At 31.3% G+C, this 18,252-nt stretch overlaps 1 protein-coding gene across 4 annotated transcripts in view; it reads right to left on the bottom strand.

Annotated features, from left to right (window-relative positions):
* RELCH (RAB11 binding and LisH domain, coiled-coil and HEAT repeat containing) overlaps positions 1 to 18,252 on the bottom strand; it is a 123,502-nt gene that overhangs the window by 55,097 nt on the left and 50,153 nt on the right. For all 4 annotated transcript variants that reach the window (XM_051969907.1, XM_051969905.1, XM_051969904.1 and 1 more), the window contains exons 9-11: positions 17,909 to 17,984; positions 17,411 to 17,506; positions 7,790 to 7,902 (exon numbers count right to left, since the gene is read on the bottom strand). In XM_051969907.1, the coding sequence (XP_051825867.1) occupies positions 7,790 to 7,902; positions 17,411 to 17,506; positions 17,909 to 17,984 (285 nt within the window). The remainder of the gene's footprint in view (positions 1 to 7,789; positions 7,903 to 17,410; positions 17,507 to 17,908; positions 17,985 to 18,252) is intronic.

Here is an 18,252-nt window from a genome sequence, read left to right as displayed (position 1 = left end):
TCATTTTAAAATGAATGAGTTGAATTGAAATGTGTTGAAGTTTACAAAAAATATTAGGTAAAAAACAATGTTCAGAGAAAGAGCAAGAATAAAGAAGGAAGATATCTGCTGACCAAGGCAGAACTAATTAATCGACTATTTTGCTTTCATTTTCTCTACCATATTCCTATCATTTCTCCATTTTCTGTATCTCTTCAAACTGGAACAGATAAACATATTGATGAGGAAACTGAAAACAAGGTAAGTGAAGAAAGAATAAGAGTAAGAAAGCATTTCATATGTCAGTACTTGAAAAGATTGAAGACTTCATCAGCATAGACATTCTTTTCATTGAGACTAATCATAACACTTTTACATTTTAGTAGACAAATCTGACATAGAAGAAAAAACTACTACCTGGTGACCAAAGTTCTGGCCAAGGCTTTTGAATGTGGATAGCCTGGTCTCTGGATAACATGAAGTCTGAGAAAATATCTTGTTCTCTATTGCACCACCTCACTACCCAAAGACACTGATATACTTCTATTTCTAATCTTAAAGAAACTGTAGAAAATGAGAGTCAATAAAAGACTAGAAGATGAATCAACATCTTCTTTCCTTAGCTCACAGTGCTAGGTACAACCTTAATTACACATAGATTTTGCCTCAGTCAAACTGAGACCTGTTAAAGACCAAGGTCTCCCCTGGCATCCAGGACTATCTCCTGGCCAGTGGACCCACATGGTTCCAGAGGAGAAATTGAAGCAGGTGACCTTGCACAGTCCTTTCTCCCTTAAATCCAATTCATTTGTAATATTCTTCTCTACAACATAATGTTCTCTGGGAGCAGGTTTCTTGGGGGTTTCTGGAGGCAGCCTTAGTTTCAGATCAGTAATCACAAGTGCAGCCAGGGATAAAAGTCCAAATCCTTTATTGTCTCCTTCAAATTCTTGTCTCCTTCCTTGGGCCCGGTTAGCTTTCTTAGAAGCCTATCTCTCTCCTTGGTTCCGAGAACTCCTGCCACTAGCCCTTTGCCTCTGCCAGCTTCTGCCTCTAGCTTCCTCTGAATATCTCCGAATCCAAAGGTTTGTACTTCAGCCTCCAGCCACAATAAAAGTGGAAGATGGAATGAATTTGTCTCAGTGTCTTAAGAGCTTCTAGTGCACTTGTCCTTTCTGGCCTTGATAGCTCCTCCTTATATGCCCCACAGTGAGAATAAACCAATCAGATCACTAGGAAACCATTATTTGTTGTAGGATAGAATCAATGCTAAACTAGATTTAACCACTGTCTCCTCAATTCCAATTACTTAGCACCTTGTTTCAAGTTCTGGCCCGTAACAACTTGTATGGCATGGCATCACCTCCCTGATGTCATGGTCCTCTTCAAGAATGAAGGACAAACAACAGCAGCAGCACACAGTGCCAGGCACATAATAGTCTGTGATTGACTCTCTGTGTTCTCTCCCTTGACAATAACATCAACTCTTGGGGTTTCCTCTATACAAATGACTGCCAAACATGAGTCTTTAGTCCTAATCTAGGTCCTTAAATCTAGTTTAATGTTACCAACTGCTTTTTGGACATTTATGTCTTATCTGCATCTCAAATGAAACATTAAAAAAGAAAAGTCCCACTATATTCTTCCATTTTCTATTTTAACGGAAGGGACCACCTATTTTCTTAGGACATCCAGGCTTATAGCAACAGAATGATTCCTGACTCTCTTCTCTTAATTATATACTATTAGTTGCTAACTTTTGTCTTTTATATTTGATTCATAACCATTCATGTAGGTACTATACTAGAGGGTTATCTTCATTATTTTTCTCTCTCCTTTTTCTCTTTCCCCAATCTATCATCTAAATAGTTACCAAAATAAATTCATTAAGGTACAAGAATGATTGCATGACTCATCACCTTATCAAAAAACTTCAGTGTCTCACTGAAGTATGACCAGTATAAAATATAAACTACTCAGCCTGGCCGTTTCCAATCTAGAAAAGCGTTTCTTAAACCTTTTTTACTTGTGACTCTTTGTTGCCCCCAAATTTATCTATGTATATGAATTTTTACATGGCTCTGGATTATATCAGTATATAAAATAAGCATATAAACCAAACATTTATTGAAAATAAACCAAAGAAATTTATTTTAAAGCAGTTCTTTGATATACATATACTTTTACTAATTAAAGATGAAAGCAAAATTGCATATTAATGAGATGGATGTGCTTGTTTATTTTTATATAAATAATTAAATCTTGATGGAATATTTGGTACCTTTTATTGGTGCCAATTTGTTTTTGCAATCTTTACATTCAGTTATGCAATGCCCTCTGAGGTTGTGAACCACAGTTTAAGAAATTTTGATCTAGACAATGGTTTCTCTGAAGAAAATTATAGAGTTTAATGTAAGTTTGATAGAAAAAAAGTATGATTTAATAAGAAGACTAACGAAATCTAAAATTTCAGGTACAGTATTTTAAATCAGGTAGTTAATATTCTTATTACACTTTGATGTGATCAGATCACATCTTGAATATTGGATGGAGCCCTGATTGACATTTTAAGAAGGATATTAAGAAATTGGAGACAGTCCAAAAATGAGAAACCATGAGGGTAAAAGGCAATTCACTAATATGTCAATCAATAAACATTTATTAAGAGCCATGTCAGGCATTATGCTAGCAATATAAATATGATGAAACATTTGGCATCTATGTGGCACAGTGGATAGAATGTTAGAACTGAGCAGGAAGAACTGAATCATTTAATCTCTGTTTGCCTCAGTTTCTCATTTGTAAAACAAAGATATTAATAATATCCACATCCCAGGATTGTTCAGAGAATCAAAATGTAAAGCATTTAGCACAGTGCCTGTTATATAGTAAGTATTATATAAATGCTAGTTGTTGTAAGTTACAAGGAGCTTAAATTCCTATGAGGAAGACAACAAGGATACATACACATACACAGAAAATAAATAAATACAAAGATATTAAAAACAAGGTAATTTGATAGACACCAGAAATTGGAATCAGAAAAGGCTTCTACAAAAGAGGACACTTGAGGGCCATCTGGAAAAGAGGGAGTCTTTCAGATAGAGGTAAGAACTGAGTGACTCTTAGTATTAAAGACAGCCAACATGGACTCAGGAAATGAAGGTCACATGAAAATGGAGGGAATGCCAAATTAGTTGGAGTGCAGCATGTGAGAATGATGTTCAATGAAGCTGGAAAGAGAAGTTGGGAAAAGGTTATGAAGAGCTTCTAAAGCTAAAAAGAGTATGTGTGTGTGTGTGTGTGTGTATATTTTTTATGGCTACAAGAAGCTACTGGAGTTTATCAGATAGGGAAGTGACATGGTCATATCTACATCTAAAAAAAAAAAAAATCACCTTGACAGATGTGTGGAAGAAGGACTGAAGTGAAAGAAATATGAGGCAAGAAAAATAATTAGGATGCTATTATAATAATCTAGTTAAGAGAAGATGAAGGTCTGAATTAAGATAGGAACTAAGGGTAGAGAAGAGGTCACATTCAAGATATGTTGGAGAACAAATGATTGACTATGAAGAATGAAGGAGAGTAAGGAAGTGTGGATAATATTAATGCTACAATGCTACAAACCTAAGAGACTGAAAGAAGAGTGGGGCCTCCAACAGAAGAAATTAGGAGTAACGTTACGATGAATTCTGTTTTGAATGTTTAAGAGGTATCCAGGACATCCAGTCTGAAATGTCCAGTAAATGACTGGTGATGACAAATTAAAGTCCAAGGGAGAGATTGGGAATGGATTTATAGATGTGTGAGTCATCAGAACAGACATAATAGTTCTATCCATAGGAGCTAATAAAATCATCAAGAGAAACAATATACAGAAAAAGTAAAAGAGTCAGAGATAGCGAGGAAATACTCTATTGCTATTAAAAAACAACAACCCAGAAGAGGAATGATTAGAGAGGAAAGAAAAGGATTAGTATTGAGAAAAGATCATATTCAATTCAACAATCACAGGTAACTTTGGAGAAAGCAGTCTTAGTTTAATAATGAATTTGAAACCCAGATGCAGAGGGTTGAAGATTGAAATAGTAAAGGAAGAGAATGTAGATAATTTGAGTTAAACTGAAAAAATAAGTAGAAACATAACAATAACAGCTTGAGGGATGGTAGAATCTAGTGAAGAATTCTTAAGTATGGGGAAATAGGAGCTTATCTCAAGGCAGTAAGGAAGAAATCAAAGGATGAGGAATAGTTGAAGAATAGAAAGAATAAGGACATATTGGGTAAATAAACAAAAATCCATTTAAGTATTTACTAAGAACTTTTGGTACTTAGTGCAGGAGATATCAAGAAAAAAAAAAAAAAAAAGCTAGATGCCAGTCCCCTGGAGAAGACAAGTAAGATTTGGGATCAAAATCACACAATGAAGATTTACTTAGATAAGGAGATATTTGAGTCATTTCACTGTCAGAAAATGGTAGAAAAGAGGACAGAGTAGGGTATGATATAAAGGGGTTTCTAGACAAAGAGAAGGGCTCAATTTTTTCAATAAAGAGGAAAGATTCTTTGTGGGAGAAGGAAGAAAATGTGTGTGAAGTTTAAGTACTGAGAAGAAAGGCAAGAATAGCAATACTGGAGAGTGACACAATCAATTAGAGAGAATTAAAAGGATTACCACGCTGCATTGTGGGTCCAACTAAAAAACTGGGCAACATGGCAACATGCATTTATAATATACCTAGTCGGCAAGGTTGAGGGACATTTTTCAGGCACCACAGGAGAAGGTGTAAAGAAACTGGATGGTGGAAACAATGAGATTTAGCAAAGGTTGCTTTGTGATGGATAAGACATAAGAGGAAGGGACAATAGAGAGTTGAATTAGAAAAGTAAAGGGTCAAAATTGGAGAGGAAGTAAAATCAGAACAGGGACAATAGCCTGAAAAAGTATTCAGGGAAACAGGTATTAGAGATCTTGATTATATTTAAGACTGGATTTAGAAGAGATACACAGAATGATAGGAAATTATGATTAAATAGAGAATTGTCACAATTTTTAATAAGTGAAATGGGGGGGGGAATGCAAAAATTGATTGAATAACTTGGCTATGTTTAACCTGCAGAAGGGAAAATGAAGAATTGGGAATAATAGTTGTCTTGAAATAGTCGAAGAACTATAACACCGAAGAGAGATTGAAAGATTATACTTTTCTTGAAAATCCTCTGACACCAGAATGTGAAGCAACAGGTTGAAGTAGGAGAGAAGCACATTTAAGCTAGATATTAGGACAAACTTCCTAACATCCAAAAGTAGAATGGCCTACCTAGAAAGGCAGAAATTTCCTCTGACTGGATGTTTTCAAATAAAGATTATGTCTAGAGTATAAGCCATATTATTTCATGACCTTTCTGACATTTAGTTTAATTGTTTCATTCAGTAGAAGCAAGCATTAAAATGTTGAAAGCTAAAGAGGCTTTGTAAAGGTTGCTAAAAGCAAGGGAGAGTGGAAAGATGCTCTTTATTTCAACTTCATTCTTTCTGACAATGATATCACAATATGTATTCTCTCCACCAGGTTCACAACCCTAGAGTTCCTTATAATCTTACATGGCTCTCAACTCTTATATTCAATCACCTACAAACCTCTCTTGAGTTGACCTTCACAACATGTCTCAAATTATTAAAATAATTCCTCCTCATCATCATCATCAATAACTAGCATTTACATAACACCTTAAAATTCACAAATCACTTACATCAACCATGTCACGATAGATGCTACTGCTATGATCCTCATTTTATAGATGAATAAACCGAGGTGAAGTGACTTCGTTATGAATCACAAAATTAGTGTCTGAGGTATGATGTGAAATTAGGTTTTTCTGATTCTAAACCTAATGCTCAAACTGAGCTGTCTCTCTACTCTCCATCCAGGTACAAGTCCTTGCCATCTAAAAGAAATTATAGCAACCTCCTAACACACAGTTCCTCCCACTTTTAGCCTTCAACATGTTCTCCATATCAGTGCCAGTGTAATTATCCTTATAGAGAAGATAAGTCTTCCATATATCCCTGTTTACAAATCTTCAATGGCTCCTTACCAACTAATGCTTAAACTTCTATCTTCTAACATCCTCCAAAATGAGATAATCATACATTTTCTTTCTGTTTTTTTTTTTTTTTTTTTTTTTTGTTTTGTTTTGTTTTGTTTTTTGGGACTGAGGGAAGGGGAGGCTTAGAATCTATGATTTTACTGGCACAAGAAATTCCTGGAATACAAACTGCTTTCAATAAAAGATCAGCCACTCATATGTAATTTAGAAGAACTGCCTAGAGCACTTAGAGAGAATATGATCTTGTCCATAGTTCTGTATCTGGTATGTGAAAAGACAGGACTTGAAGTCACATCTTTATGACTCCAAAGTTGTCCTTCCACTCACTATGCCCAGCTATTTCTCTCTTAATATTCTCCTGTTACTTATATGTGTTTTAAGCTCCTGAAAAATTAGATTATTCTTCATTCTCAAAATATACTTTTTGTCTAACTTTTATGCCTTTACTCATTATTACCTACCTAACTCATTTTTCAACTATTGAATTTTTCGCCATTCTTGAAATAATAATTTGGATGTCTTTTTCTCTGTGAAGCTTTCCTTGATTTTCATCATCAATAATGATCTCATAAAAGCATGATGTATTTGCAGGAAAAGAAGCAAGATGAAATAACAGATGGAAGAACTGACTTCCAAGTCAGGAAGGCCTGAATTAAAATTCTACTTCTGATACTGACTTAGGTTTGTGATCAGGAATGAGTCACATCGACTATAAGCATCTATTTTCCCTTCTTTAAAATGAGACTCTTCATGATCCCATTTGGAGTTTTCTTGACAAAGACAGTGGAGGAGTTTGCCATTTCCTTCTCTAGCTTATTACAGATAAGTAAATTTAGGCAAACAGGATTAAATGATTTGCCCATGGTCATACATCTAGTAGTAAGTATCTGAGGCCAAATCTGAGCTCATGAAGCTCAAGATTCTGATTCTAGACTCAGTGCTCTAGCCCTAGTGCTACCTAGCTTTTCTTAAAAAATAAATAAAAATTATATATATACATATTATGTATATATTAATACAGATCTAATATCACCATTTTTCTTATATGTGATGGATTATTTTTCTTTACTGTAACATATTACAAGGGAAGAAAATTTTTTCATTTGAAAGTAGAGAGCTAGAAATTCAAATAATCAAATGTCTCAAAAACAATTATTATTGATCTGATGGTCAATTATTCTCTTATATAATTAATCAACCTAAAGCTGGATCAAGTTTTTTTTATTTCTCTATTTGTTGGCAGTAAGCATTACAGCACCAGCAGAGTAAGGTGTATCTATTTTCAGTGTTTTAAAATATTAATGATGTTATCAATTTTGCCAGGAGAATATAGGTCAGAACTTCAATCTTTGCATAAGTATTAAAAATTTTTTTAAAATTATTTTTCTTATTCCTTTCTTGCCTCTGTCAAAATTTCTGATTCAGTCTTTTAAACATGTTATACTATGAACAACTTTCAATTTACTTTTAGTATTAGGGTAGAGTTTTAAAGCAAATTTGCATTTTACAAACTACAAAAGAGGAAAATTGTGGACATAGGAAGTCCCTGTTAAAGTAAAAGAAAATTTTTTATAAAGAGAAAAAAGAATCCATATGATTCCTTAAGTTAAAAACTCAAATCCTTATGTGAAATAAATGAAGAAATCAGCATTATCAAAACTGTACCTGCTAAGATGAAAATACTCATAAACATTACCTTTGTTCATCATCTGGCCGCTTGATCAAATTAAAAAGTATATGAAGAAGTTGATCTCTTTCTTTAGGCTCAGGATGTAGACAAGCTGTACATAATATCAATGGAATCAATTCCTAAGAAATGGGAATAAATAAAAATTCAAAGTAAAAATGCTTAGTTTAATATTCTTAAATAAAATGGGAAAGTCATATAGATTTACTTTTAAAAACTTAATTATTTGAAAGGTAAATTAATAAACACTAAAATATGTCCATAGAAGCTGGTGTGCTAGAAATCACATAAACAAGGTAATAATATTAAACAAAATAGAACTAACCTTTTTTTTGATGTTGTTGTTTTTTTACCTTAAACATTCAGGACTTACCAAAGTCATCATCTGTTATACTAAATAAAGTTCTAGTAAATGACAAATTAAAGGATGGTTTTGGTAAAAATAATTTTAAAAAAAGAAACAAAAAAGTATTAAAATGGTAATATTTAAAGTATTATACTGGGCAGGCAGGTGAAAAAGTTGATAAGAGTTACAGGCCTAAGAGTTAGGAAGAGCCATCTTTCTTCAGATCAATTTTTTAGCTAAAAACTAATTGGCAAGTCACTTAACCACTTAACCCCGTTTACCTCAGTTTCCTAATCTGTAAAATGCTGGAGAAGAAATAGCAAGCTACTGCAGTATTTTTGATAAGAAAACCCCAAATGGGGTCACATAAGAGTAGACAATATTGCAAAAGCTCAATACAAACAACAATTCATGAAATGACAAGATCTTTTTAGCAAATATTATTATTTGCTAAAAATATTATAGACAGCTCTTAAGAAGTTTAGTTTCACAAATAGTACATAATCAAAATGGGAGAACAGTTTATCATAGTTGATGAAATATCAATAACACTTTGTGATGAGGCATCTTATCTGGAGTCAAAATCCAAGGTTGATTTTTTTGGTTAAAAAATGCTACTCTTACCTTAGGTAGTAAACATTAAGTTAAGTTAAATAGCTTAAATAAACAAAATACATAGATGGGATAGAAGAGACGATAAATTAGATTTTTGCTATACTTAACAAAAGAATAACTTTTAGATTATTAGGTACTAATTTTTTAGTTAGTTAGGTAACTAAAATTTTAGGTCCAATGTTCTATATCCGCTATTATTACCTAGCTGCTCTTATATGATAGTTATTATTATTATTATTAATTTATAACTAAACAATAACATGAATAAGTAGGATAGAAAATTCCTTCAATAAATATATTCTAATATAAAAAATCTGATGCACTAATTTTTCCCACCTAGAGGTCATATTATGTCAAGACCTTGCTTATAAGCTTATAATGGTTCCCCATTGCCCAAAGAATATAAACTCATACTTTGCATTCTTAAATTCAAGATCTAGAAATTTTTTGGTTGCTAACCTGGACCAAGGGAATCATAAGACACATTCTGACAGGTTAATGGCAAAGTTGTTTGGAACTTTCTATTTAAAGTAATGTAGCTTGAATGAAGCTACAAATACATGGAGAGGAAATGCTGGCAGGGGAAAATCTGGGAAGGTAACAGAAATCCAAAGAGTCATAGTATAAATACAGGATAGCAACAAAGAATAATGTCATAAACAAGAGTATGGGTAGGCAACAGTTACTAGGTGGACTTCTATACAGAAAGACCTACATACTCCTTTCATAGAATTAAAAGTTTAGATGATAAAAATGACTGATTATATGCAACTGTTGAAGAGTTGTCTAGCACAATTATAAACCTTACACTCAATATTAACAGGGTCAGACAAATGCTACCGAGAGGGAAAAGAAAATACACTGTCAAAAAAAGTTATCAAGATATCAAATTAAGAGGAGTATTAATCAGTTTCTAAGACATTGAAAGAGGGATGAGAATTTGGATTGTACTTGTTTCAATAAATTAAAAATTTTATTAACAAAGAGTATGAAATTAATAAGCATAAGAACATCACATCAAACCTAAGGAAAAATGAATTTAAAATTGGAGATATAAAAGGGACAGGAAAAAAACCTATGATCATAACATGTCGATTATGGCATCTGCAACACTGTATTAACAAGTGAGATTTGTCACTAGACAAAGAAGAATGTAATTTGTAAGAATGATGAAATAAAAATTTTGAGAGATAAAAATTCTTGATTTGTTCAGGGGAATGCCAAAAAACTGGGAGGATTTAAGAGAGAACCACAAAATCTCTAAGCACCATTCAGAAAAGGGAATTCTGGAATAAGATATATGAAAAGACAAAGAAAAAAGCTTACAACTTTAAAAAGTATTATGCAAAATGGAGAATAATTCTATCAAGGAAAAATAGGGCTTTAGTAAGAGAAATTTCAAACATTCTTGAAAAAAGACAAGAAGTGGATAGAAATCTTTGAAATGAAAACACTATTTGAGAAACTAGAAGCAATTAAATTATGATTAGTTGCTCATATTCAAACAGGCAAGAGAAATATATCTTAGGATTTATTTTCAAGAGTGAAAAAGTGACTGAAAAAAAGACCAATAGGATCTGAAGTACTTTCTCAAAAATATTCATTTTTGTATGAGGCTCATATGGAAACTTATAAGGAAACAATTATTCCATAAGCAGAAAATCTTTGAAAGTAACTTGTTTAATTTTATTAAAAATTTTCTTCGAAACAAGGTCTAAGCACCAGAGATTTGAATTTTCACTTAACCCTCTATTTTATTCTGCTTTGTATAAGATAATGCTATTTTGGTTTCTGTTAAATGCAGAACAGAATAATGAAATTTTTTTAAAATTAAAAAAAGAAAAGAAAAACATGAATTATGAAGATAGCATCACCAAATCAGGATTACTTTACATAGAAAATGATATCAAAATACCATATGTTAGGAATACAGCCCAAGATAGCTTAGGTTTTATCTGCCATCTACTAAATTTAACGAAATTTCAAATATTCATAATTTGGCTTATGTTACCTCTTACAATGATGCATTTTATAAAATAAATGCAAATCTATAAATAAATTCTATAAATTGTAAAGTAGTACTTTATCTTAAATTTATCATTTTCAAGCTTCAAAGAGTAAGTATTCTAATATCTCATAATTTGTTTACTAAGTAGGTATCATCATACCCATATTATTTATAATTTTATAAACCTGTTATTTCCCTCCCCTGAGTATGGCATATCAAATTAGAGCATTATTAATTTCATTTAATCCAGAAGTCATCTTTTAAAAAAATTTTTAATTTGCTATTTGAAGTTTCAAATATTTGCTTAAAACCTAAGGCAATTATTATTAAAGGAACAGGCAAAATAAAATGATACAGACAAAAATTATTCTTCACCTAAGCATATCTGTAAAAAAGTTAGATCTTTATACACATTTAATTAAATATGCAAATTATGAGGGATCCATAGAACAACCAGGATGTTAAGCTTTTGTAAAATTAACTCTAAAAGAAAGTTTCTTAGTGAAGTAATTTTAAAAACAAAGTTTCAGTTCAGTAAACCATGGGCTTAAATCCAACTGCAAAGCAAGCTGCAAAGCAAGTTATTTAACCTGTTTGCCTTAACTACAAAATGGGGAAAACAGTATTATCTATTTTGCAGGATGGTTGTAAAGAAAAAATGAGATAATATTTGTAAAACACTTTACATTCCTGATACCTAGCACATAATGCCTGATATTAGACAGATAGGACAAGAATAGAGATTGGATCTGTGATTTAGGTGATACAGAGAACTTATGAGTGAGGGATCTTCCTCTAAGAGTTACCTAGAGCACTAAGAGGTCAAGTGATATACCTAAGGTGACACATTGTGTCAAAATTAAAACTTGAAGAGGTATTCTTGACTTCAGGACCAGCTCTTTATTGACTATTTCACAATGGTAGTCTAAAATAATGGAATAAAAGAGAAAGATTTTTAGAATTCTATACTAATTATTGAGGAAGATTTAAGATATAATTTTTAAACTTATTTTTCCACTTCTCAAAAAGATAACTGCAAACTATTGACAGCTATATAAAAGAATGTTTCAAATCACTAATAGAAACAGCTCTGAGGTTTTTACCTCACACCCAGAAAACTGGCAAAAACAACATAAAATAGGAGTTGTAATAAGATAGGCACACTGATACATTGTTGCTGGAGCTGTGAATTGACTAAACTATTCTGAAAAAGTTAATTTAGATTGCTTAAAAAATGAATAAAATGACCACACCTTTAGAATCAATGTTCCCATTGCTAGGCATATTTCTGATAAAGGAGCTCAATGATAAAAAGAAGTTCCTATGTCACCAATATGTTTATACCACAGCCTTATGCTGAAGCAAAAAATTGGAAACAAAATACAAGGCAACTAACTGCATTTGGGGTTTGATGGAAACGATAAAATTTAGTAAGGGGGCAGGGGGGGATTAGTGGTAAAAAAAAATGATAAATTATTATTCACCTATGCCTACACTTGTACGCCTGTACTCATGCCCGAGTTCAATGATCTGTTACAAGTTGTACCTGGGGGTGAGGTGGGGAGGTAGGGTTAGGGAAGGGGGAAGAGGAGAGAAGGGGAAGAATATAAACGCATAGTCTATTGAGATTAATAGCAATATAATAATAATATGTCTAACAATCATTGATTATGTCTATAAAATAAGTGATTATAATTATATCTAAACAAGTTATGCTACATGAATGAAGTGGAGTAGCACTATGCAGTAAAAAGATGAATTTGCCTTTAAGACCTTGTGCAAAGGTTAGCATCCTTTCTGGTTGAAAAAACTAGAAACAAGAGAAAAGTATATTCACAAAATAATTACTGAATGAGACTGTGAGGGAAATGTTACTCACATGTATGAATAAGACAAGGAAATGTAAGTAAGGTTAAAAAACAAAAAATATCAATAAAAATTGACTTAAAATACTTCAAGTGAAAAACTTTAAAAATATTTTGATCTGGACCTATGACTTAATTAGTACAAGTAACTCCCTCTGAGGGAATTCAATGTATCAATGCAAATAGAAAACACCAAATCTTAAAAAGTTGTTCTAGGGACTAAAAAGTGACCCGTCCAGGGTCAGAAAGCTAGGATAAGTTAAGAGGTAGACCCCGGCTTCCCTTAAGTTCAGTTTTTTTCTCTAATTCCTCATTGTCTCAAATGAGGCATCCTTCTGAATGACACGCCCATAAAAATTATCTAGGTATACCCACAACATTAGTGCATTGGTGTCTGTTAAAAAACAAAGACAAAATCAGAAAACTGTTGCTTAAAATTACCCAAGTGCTTACATGAGGACATCTGCAAATAAGTAATTCTTTTTATGAAAAGGAAAATCAGAGACCTGAAAATGTGAATAAGATGATGCACCTCTGTCTGTGGGACTACTTGAAAGAAATTTTTAGTGTCTTCTTTTCATGAACAGTATTAATTAAGTTTCAAATAAAGCATTATTCTTTTACCTGATAGAGGCTATGTACATTACTGGAAGTATAAGCTCTTAGCTCAACAAATGTCAAAATGGAAACAAAATTCAGATCATCTACTTTAGATAGCGTATATTAGCTCATACTTATAATCATTTAAAAATAGGAATAGTCGTCTTTTAAAAATATCTCTAGCATATGTAGCAATTTTAATTGATATTGAATAATAAGAAATGCACCAGATTCTGGTGATTATTGCAAATTTTAAACCATGAAAGGAAAACACTGACTGAAAGATCCAAAATATTTGATCCTTATCTAATTGTTGGTATAAGATACCTATAATCTCATAAGTGAAAATAAGCATGTACTTTTGTATGATTCAATATTTAACTTTGCTTCATTAAAATTTCCATTTTGCTCGTTGCCTTGAACAAAATAACATTTACATACATTTTAAAATTACACAAATTATTTAGATCGACTTGGCACAGAACTATGGTAAAAACAAACATTATATAATACATAAAAAGCCTGCTTTTATACGTTTGGATTTCTTCATAAGAAAGTAGAAAACTCTGGATAAGAGCTCTTTTATTAGTTAACCAATCTAGAAAACAGAATAAACAATTAGAAAGCCATATGTCATATAAGAGTTTTGGTGGATCTTAATTTAATGTATGTTGGCTACTTGAGAAAAAGTCTATTTTAGGTTAATGGAATTTAGGGCTAAATGAGGTGATATCCATTTTTTTTTTAAATCTGTAACTTTAGAGAAAAAAAAATTGGAATATCTCAAAGGAGTGATCTCTATTAGTTTCTGAGAAAAGGAGAAATAGAAACATTTCTGGAAGAAGGGACTGTGTAAATAGAAAGAAGGTACAAAGGAGGGCATTGCAAACAGATTTACTTTGGTAGGTAGGGCAATTTATATAATAATGAAATGAGAAATTAGATTGATGAGATAAAAGGCCACAAACTGATAAATGTTTTTGCCTCAAAAACAAGGCAAAAATTCCACAAATGAGACTGTAAGCAAAAGAAAATAATTGGCAGCTTTATACATTTGGGAAGGTGAATAAATATGTTGGAAAATAATATCTGAGGAAGATTTTTCTAGGATAAATTGACCTGACGGGACAAGAAACCACTCAGGACACTTTCTCAGTATTTCAGGGCAGATAAGATAGTAGCTGTAGAAACTAAATTTCAATAATGTTGAAAAGCACATCATTCACTAAAAGGTAAAAATAAATTTTAAAAGTTTATGAAAATTCAAAGAAATATTTATTGCTACTCACTCTAAGGGTAAGTAATAAAGAACTCTATAGTATCTGTGCTATTGAACTAAGGTTAAAACTGCTGTTTTAACATTAACTACCCCTAGAGCTAATAGCCTAATTAGATTCTGAAATCATTGTTTGCCAAGTAAATAAAGAAATGACATTTAAGTGAAGTTGGATTTCTATGAAGACTGATAAAAATGGTAAAAAAAAAAAAAAAAAAAAAAAAAAAATCCCACGTTGTATAGTCTCTGGAAAACCATTTCTCTCCTTTATTTCCAATTTATTTATCTTGTATGTACTGTCTTCCTTACAATGAGTGTATTTTGGTTGATTTATTACTTGAAAATGGATTTTAAAGTTTATTTTCAAATGAAGTTCCATTTTAACAATCAAAAACTTTCCTAAATAGGAATTAATTTAGAAATTAATAGAAATTTTAGAAATTAATAGAAATTAAACCAAAGATTACTGTGAAAAATAAAATTTAAAAACACAGTCAGGCCACTTGTATAAGGGATAAACTAGGAATAGTTTTTTCTGTTAAGCTTTTGATCTACATATGATATAAAGGTTTAAGTATTTTTAACCATGATATTACAATAGACTATAATAATCACTTAAATAAAATTAGTCTTGCATTTTTCTTCTTATTCAAAAGCAAAAGGCAATAAATAATCTAGTAGGAAAAAAAAAAGACTAAGATAAATTTAGAGAATGTCATTTTACTTTTGCTGCCCTCTAAGGATCATATTAATTTCTTTTATTTTAAAGGGGAGTATAAAAAAACAAAGAGAAAAATTGTTTTTATCATGTTTTTGAACTGTTAAATTAATTAATCATCTTTCAAGAAATTATAGAACCTGCTCCCTTTGATCAAAATTTGAAAATTTGTACCTTTATCTTTTGAGCCTAATCTTATGCTTACTAAGTTACTATATTAACACTAATCTACAACTTATAAATGCACATGTTTATTCAGGATGAATTTGTTTAAACTATAAACATAAAATCTGGCCTAAAAATAATTTCAGCTACAATGTTCAAGGTTCTTACATGTAATTAAATTGTTTCTGTAATTTCTAAAATACAAGAGACAATGTGAGACCATTTGACTAACTTCTAAAATTCTATGAAGTTATAAGTATTATAGTCTACAGAAAAGATGGATTCAAAGAATAATCATGTATGTTAAAACTTTACTACAAAGATTAAACTAAGTAAGACAAAGATATCCAAATAATTACAAAATGTCCACAAAACCTGCTATGTTTAAAATAACACGATTGTGAAATAAAGAGAATTTCATTTCAATCCATGTTTTAAATAGTTAAGTAAAGTAATGTGGTTAGTATTTGGTATTCAAAGCAAAGCAATACTACTATTACCATACTTGACAATCAATTTAGTTTCAAAGAGAACCCAAATTTTGCCAGTACAAATATCAATATAATAAGAAATATTTTAATACAGCCAAATAATAGAAAATATACAAAGGGAAAAATGAGCAATTTTTAATGTGATGGATATAGAATTTTTCAAGTTTAAGAAATTCATATCAACCAGAAAAGTCAAAATGTATATTCGATGAATATGAGTGATGCAAAGAAAGATAACTTTCATGCAATAAACCATATTTCAGTGACATAACTGCCATTATATAGAAGAAAACATTAAAAGAACTATAACAAATTGCACCTTAAAATATTTGGCTTTTTAAAAAAATATTTTTCAAAAATGAGAAAGGAGTTTTAAAGGGCTGCAAACATTAATGCATTACACATCATATGTCATAAGCTATTAAAAAAAGAAAGAAAAGCTCAAACATTCTGTCAGGCAGAAATGCAAAACAATATGAAATCTAGCACTGATCCTTCAACTCATGGAACATTTCTCAAACTTCTTAATATTTAACAACTTTCAGAGCTATAAAAGAAATCCTCCCAATCACAGAAGTTTACTTTTGTCTAATAATAAATGACTGAATGTGAATGTGTAAGTTTTCTTAAGGATCAGTACAAGTTTCTTGGATAAAAGGGTCAGTGCATAAGCTTTAAATAGAATTATGCCAAATGCACTATAAACCTAGCATACTGTAGGTCCCCATATATAAATGTCATAGAGAATGTTGCTAATAATAAAAAACAAAAATAACACAAAAATTTGCTTCACCAAACTTCTGAAATTTTAACAACTGCTTCATGAGCAACATTTGCCATACTACAAATCAAATCATAAAATAATCACATGTAAAGATGAATATAACTTTTCATTATACATTTTTTGGCTGAATTCAAGTGGAGAAATAATTTCCTGGAACATTTAACAATTACAACACTAGATATTTTACATATGCAATCATAAATTTAATTAGAGTATTTAAAATATTGTGTTAAATATTAAAAACAGTCTATTTTTGTCTACTTTAATCATTATCACAATTATGCTATCATTCTATTATAACTATATTTTATTGCTAGACAAGATTAATAATGGACTTTTTTACTTGCTAAAATATTTTTAGGAAACAGTAGATATTAATCATTGTTAATTCTCCTAGACTTTTCATTTCCCCCCACAAGTAGTTCATATCAAGAACTAGAATAAAGTAATTAGTTGACTTGTTTAAATGTAAAATAGAACAATATTTATAATGAGTAGATGGACCTACAGTAATAGTTAGTGCTGCACAAGCTAATGATGTCATAAAGCAAAAGAGGAAAATTGTGAATACCATGCAGTTTTACTTAACTCACCTGACAGAGGTGTATAACCATTCTCTAGGAGCAGAGATGCATGCACAAAAGTAAGAAAATGATTGCAAGTAACAGACTTTCACAAAATAAAAATATAACACAACTTCAAAATGAAAAAATGGACACCATGATGAGATTACAAAGGTGAAAACATTTTTAGACGCCTCACCTCTCGCTTTGCAAGTAGCACATTTGGAACAATGTGTGGTAGGCAACGACCTAGCATTAACATAACACTTTTTTCACTGTCTGCAATCCGGGACACCTAAAAACCAAAATTTATAGTTAGTCAGAAATGAGAACACAAGATAGGACTTTTCTACACATATTTTCTTGTTCTTTGAAATAAATTATGCTCTAATGCTGATATATTCAATTCAAAAATATATCTGTTCAACAATGCAAACATTCTGCATAGGCAAAAATAACACATACATATCAGTTCCCATCAGTGATTTTTAAAGTACAAAATTCAAAAGACTGAGAAATATTTAGATAAAAATGTTACCAAATGTAATGAATTATACCTGAAATACACACTTACAGGTTTAAAAGGCAAAAATTCTTGCTGAAGAATAGACTTTAAAATAAAAATCATGCAATAGTCTGTTTCAGAAGAATAGCAACAGACACTTGATGGAAGGTTTATAAAGGAACAGAAAGTTACCTCTGATCCCAAACGACTATCTGCTGACATCCGACAAAAAGATAATAATGCCTGGTGGAAAGCAGGCGATAATTTCCTAGAATAACAGAAATGCAAGATAACAATTAAAAAAAAAGTCAAGGAGTTAGAATATTGATATTTAGAGAAAATATGTTGATACGACTAGATTTAAAGTAGAAATTTAAACTAGCATTAACTAATATACTAACTGTTTTGAGGTTGATAACTATCTACTTTATGCCTCCTTTCCAAACCCCAAAGGTGAGAGACTTACCTAGTGACTGGCTGGAAAAGGTTAGCAGCCAAGTAGTATGAGCAGAGGAAAAACAAATCTGAGCCAGAAA

This window comes from Antechinus flavipes, chromosome 1, assembly GCF_016432865.1.
Source record: "Antechinus flavipes isolate AdamAnt ecotype Samford, QLD, Australia chromosome 1, AdamAnt_v2, whole genome shotgun sequence".
NCBI classification, from domain to species: Eukaryota; Metazoa; Chordata; class Mammalia; order Dasyuromorphia; family Dasyuridae; genus Antechinus; species Antechinus flavipes.
Note: the sequence above shows the minus strand (reverse complement) of the source record. Positions and strands in the feature narration are given on the sequence as shown.